Here is a 4,388-nt window from a genome sequence, read left to right as displayed (position 1 = left end):
TTTTTTTTTTTTTTTTTTTTTTTTTTTTTTTTTTTTTTTTTTTTTTTTTCTTTTTTGGTTCGTTACAGTTGTATATACTTCTTTATTATTTCTATTAGTGAAATAAGTACACATTTGGTATTATTTTTTTTTTCTTTTCCTTCTTTTTTTCAATATAAAAAAGTAAATTGTTTATAGACAATGTTTTTTTTAAAAACAAAATGAATCTTTTTCCAATTATCGTTTTGATAAAATATTATACGTGTAAAAAGTGTCTACACGTTGGTTGGAAGGAATATATGTCATTATATTCATACAAACAAAAAAATGTAACCAAAAAAATAAAATAAAATAAAATAAACGAAATGATATATATTAACATATGTAACAAAAATGTAAGACTTAAAAAAAATAAAATATATATATTTAAAAAATAAAAAACAGCACTGAAGTGCTTATACTAAATATAAGGAGGAAAAAATAAATACACATATATATATATATATATATATATATATATATTTTTTTTTTTTTTTTTTTTTTTTTTTTGATCATGTCAAATTAACTTGAGTCTAGACCTCTGGATGAATCTTCTGACGATTCATCCAATAAATTGTTTTGATCACTATCCAATATATTTTCAGTATGTCCATCACTATTTTGTGTTTCACCAAAATATTGTTTTGTTAAGTTATATATATCCAAATTATTCATATGAGTATTTTGTAGGGTAGCCATAGGGTAACCCGTTAAATTTTTATGATCAATATTAATTTCACCACTTTGTATTTTATTTTTTTGCTCAACAGCATTTTTCATTGTATTTTCTATATTATTTATTTCTTCATCTGAGAAAAATCCTTTTAAGAAGTTTTTATCTAATTTTGTAAAATTTTCTAACAAGGATTCTAATTTTTCTTCTTTCTTTTGATTTTCTTCATCAGTATTTGTATGATAATTTTTACATTGATCGTCAACCTCTTTAATAATTTCTTTCATTTGACTTAACAACATAAGTTCTCTTTTTTTTTCATTTTTAAAATTTTGTACTATTTGTTTTTCTTCTTTGCTTAATATCTCTTCTTTTTTATTCATATTAGTGTGTTTCATATTCTTATTATCAATGCATTTATTTTCAAAACTTTCTTTTTTCTCTGCGTAATTGTTCTTATTGCCTTGAATTTTGTATTTCATAGGATTATCCTTATTTAAAATATTGTATCTTTTTATATCTTGACTTATATCTTGATTTATACCACCATTTATGGCTTCATCATTTGTTATATCCTCCCCATCGATGTGCTCCTTTTCATACCTTTTCAAAAGCGTGTGGGAATAATTATTTGAAATATTCTTATTGTCATATAAATTTTTTAGATTTTCTGTAATTTCCTTATGGTTGTCCCTTGTTTGTCCATTTTTATCATATGTAAGAAATTCTTTAAGGTAATTATTTCTATTAAGATATAATAATGTTTTATGAGGAGCACTCCATGCTTTACATGAGGTAACAAATTGTTGAAGGTCATCATCAATTAATTTTTTTTCTAAACATATACTATCATATCCCAAGCTTCCTAATTTTTCTATATAATTTACTTGATTAGTATTAACTTTAGCAATAGTAATAATTTCGGGTATAGTATAATTTATAGCTTTAATAGCATGGTTATATTCATATATATTATTATAAAAATCATATTCATTGATCATAAGTATATAAGCTCCACATTGTGTAGCAAAATATATATCATTATAATCATGTACTTCAACAATAGCTTGAGTACCAACATTAACACAATATTGTAGCATTTCTTCCATATCATTTTTTAAATAAGATAAATTTAATATAACACCATCTGCTTGATTTTCTACAGCTAAAGCTATTTGTATAGGATGGATAATTATGTCATCTACAACAATTGCCGGTCTTTTATTTCTTGGTAATGTTCTTGTACTTTTTATTATATCTTTTAAATCATTTATATTTCCTTGAGTTGATAATTCATCAATATTAACTATTAATACATCAAATCCGATTTCATGTAATAACAAACTAACTTTTCCTGGGTTACTTAAATTTAAAAAATTATGTTGATATATATAATGATTATTTATATTTTTTTTTTTTTTTTCTTCATTATTCTTCATTATATCAATATCATGTAATTCTTTTTCATTCTTTAATATGTCTTCATATGTATACTTCTCATTTTGTAAATTATCATATCCTACACTTATATTCTTATATAACCCTTCTTTTGTTTTATGCTCTTTTTCCTTTTTTTTTTCTTTTTCAATGGTACCAAAAATTTTCCTCTTCATATCAGCAATTAATGATAATCTATGCTTCTCATCATTACTTGATCTTTTTAAACTTTCCGATAATTTATTATTCATAGTATGTTGTAAATAATTCATTCTTATTTGTAATGGATTATTTTCATCACAATTTTCTTCTAATAATTTAGTAACTTCATATTTTTTATTTTCAATAATCTTATTTATATATTCATATGCCAAATGAGGATTCCGAGAATCTTTCCCATACCTTCTAAAACTAACACTACCACCTATATCATTTTTTCTCTTTCTAACAGTTCCTTTTTTCCCTCCTATATACTTATTATATATCTCCCCATCATTTTTAATAAACAATGTTGAGATATAATGCTTATTTAATATACCATCTTTTGGAAAACATCCCTTCAATATTTTCCCTCTTTTCATCCGACTAACTAATCTTAATCCTTCCACCTTCACATTATATTTTATGATCAATGTATTCAAACAATGAAACAAAATAAATATACACAACAAAAAATAAAATAGCATAATAATAAATTTATATATGCGTGCAATCATATTTTTAGTTTCATCATAGCGTATGGAATATAAATTGTGTCATGCGTTATATTATACTTTGTGTGTTATATAAAAATAAAGAAATAAATAAATAAATATATAAATATATTATATATATATATATATATATATATATATATATATATATGTATATGTTATTATATTATATTATTTTTTTTTTTCCCATCAACCTTTTTTTGTCATTGAATATCAATATACAATATTTCCTTTAGAAAAAATTAAGGATATGTTCACATTTATAATTTTATTTGGTCCTACATCATTTTGTATATCAACTTGATATTTTATAAGGAATAAATAAACATATATATATATATATATATATATTTATTTATTTATTTATTTTTATTTTTTATTTTTTTTTTCTTTATATATATTATTTTATCTTAGAATAATATATAAGAAATATAAAATTTTTTCTGTATACATATATTTTTTCATCCAAAAGATTACTTATATACATATTTCTTTTATTAGCTCTTTGGTATTTATTATAATATATATATATATATATATATATTTATATTTATATTTATTTATTTTTATTTTTTTTTTTTTTTTGTTTATTATTTTTAAAATTGTGATTTTATATCATTTCATTCTTATTTCGTACCAGTTGATTACTTTATATACACGATGGAGGAATCCATTTTAATTAAAAATTTTGATAAGCTTGATAATGTGTGTAATAGTTTAATAGATATTTTAAAAAACTTAAAAGAATTGTTGTTTCACCTGGACCCTTTAAATAAATATGAACAAGATAATGATGATTCCTCCTTATTTTTAGATATGAACGATAGTAAAAATTATATAATAATATTATCAGATATAATTCATAAAAATGTTAATAAAATTATGATGATATTATATGAATTTATTAAAACTATACCACCATCATATACATGCTACAGCTCTTTTTCTTATAAAGATTATGTTATATTACAAGAAATGAAAGAAATTAAAAAATATAATGATGAAAACAATCAAATTAAAAACGATATTATATACGATAGAAATAATGTCACCACTTCTATGGAATCACACAATGCAGATAATAACCAATCGAATATACACCACCAACATACAAATGATAATATATATAATAATAATGATGTTTTTGAAAGATATTCAGAGAATAGTAATGATCATCATATAAATAATAATTATAACAATAATATGTCTCATGTAATTAATCCTCAAAATATAAATGAATATTTTTATTATTCATTCCTAATAGATATAGAATATTCCAATTTACTACATATGAAAAAATATGAAGAACAAATTAAAGAATATTTAAGTTGCATAATATAAAAAAAAATTATGAATTATAATATATATTTTAAAATGTGTAACCTTCCTATACATAATTACCTTTATTGCAATAATGTTTTTTTTTTTTTTTTTTTTTTTTAAAAAAAAAAATATATATATATATATATATATATATATATTAATAAATAATTTTTATTTTAATTAAAATATTTTATTTTTAAAAAAAAAATTTAAAAAAATAAAAA

At 20.2% G+C, this 4,388-nt stretch overlaps 2 protein-coding genes across 2 annotated transcripts; one reads left to right on the top strand and one right to left on the bottom strand.

The window, feature by feature from the left end:
- Positions 1-540: 540 nt before the first annotated feature.
- On the bottom strand, positions 541-2,844 carry PRSY57_1362600 (hypothetical protein; the record flags this gene model as incomplete). Its single annotated transcript, XM_012909547.2, has 1 exon — positions 541-2,844. The coding sequence occupies one exon, from the start codon at positions 2,842-2,844 to the stop codon at positions 541-543; it is 2,304 nt and encodes a 767-aa protein (XP_012765001.2).
- A 657-nt stretch (positions 2,845-3,501) lies between these two features.
- PRSY57_1362500 (hypothetical protein) lies at positions 3,502-4,182 on the top strand (the record flags this gene model as incomplete). Its single annotated transcript, XM_012909546.2, has 1 exon — positions 3,502-4,182. The coding sequence occupies one exon, from the start codon at positions 3,502-3,504 to the stop codon at positions 4,180-4,182; it is 681 nt and encodes a 226-aa protein (XP_012765000.2).
- Between the last annotated feature and the right edge of the window lie 206 nt (positions 4,183-4,388).

The sequence above is a fragment of the Plasmodium reichenowi genome, chromosome 13 (genome assembly GCF_001601855.1).
Source record: "Plasmodium reichenowi strain SY57 chromosome 13, whole genome shotgun sequence".
NCBI lineage: Eukaryota > Apicomplexa > Aconoidasida > Haemosporida > Plasmodiidae > Plasmodium > Plasmodium reichenowi.
Note: the sequence above shows the minus strand (reverse complement) of the source record. Positions and strands in the feature narration are given on the sequence as shown.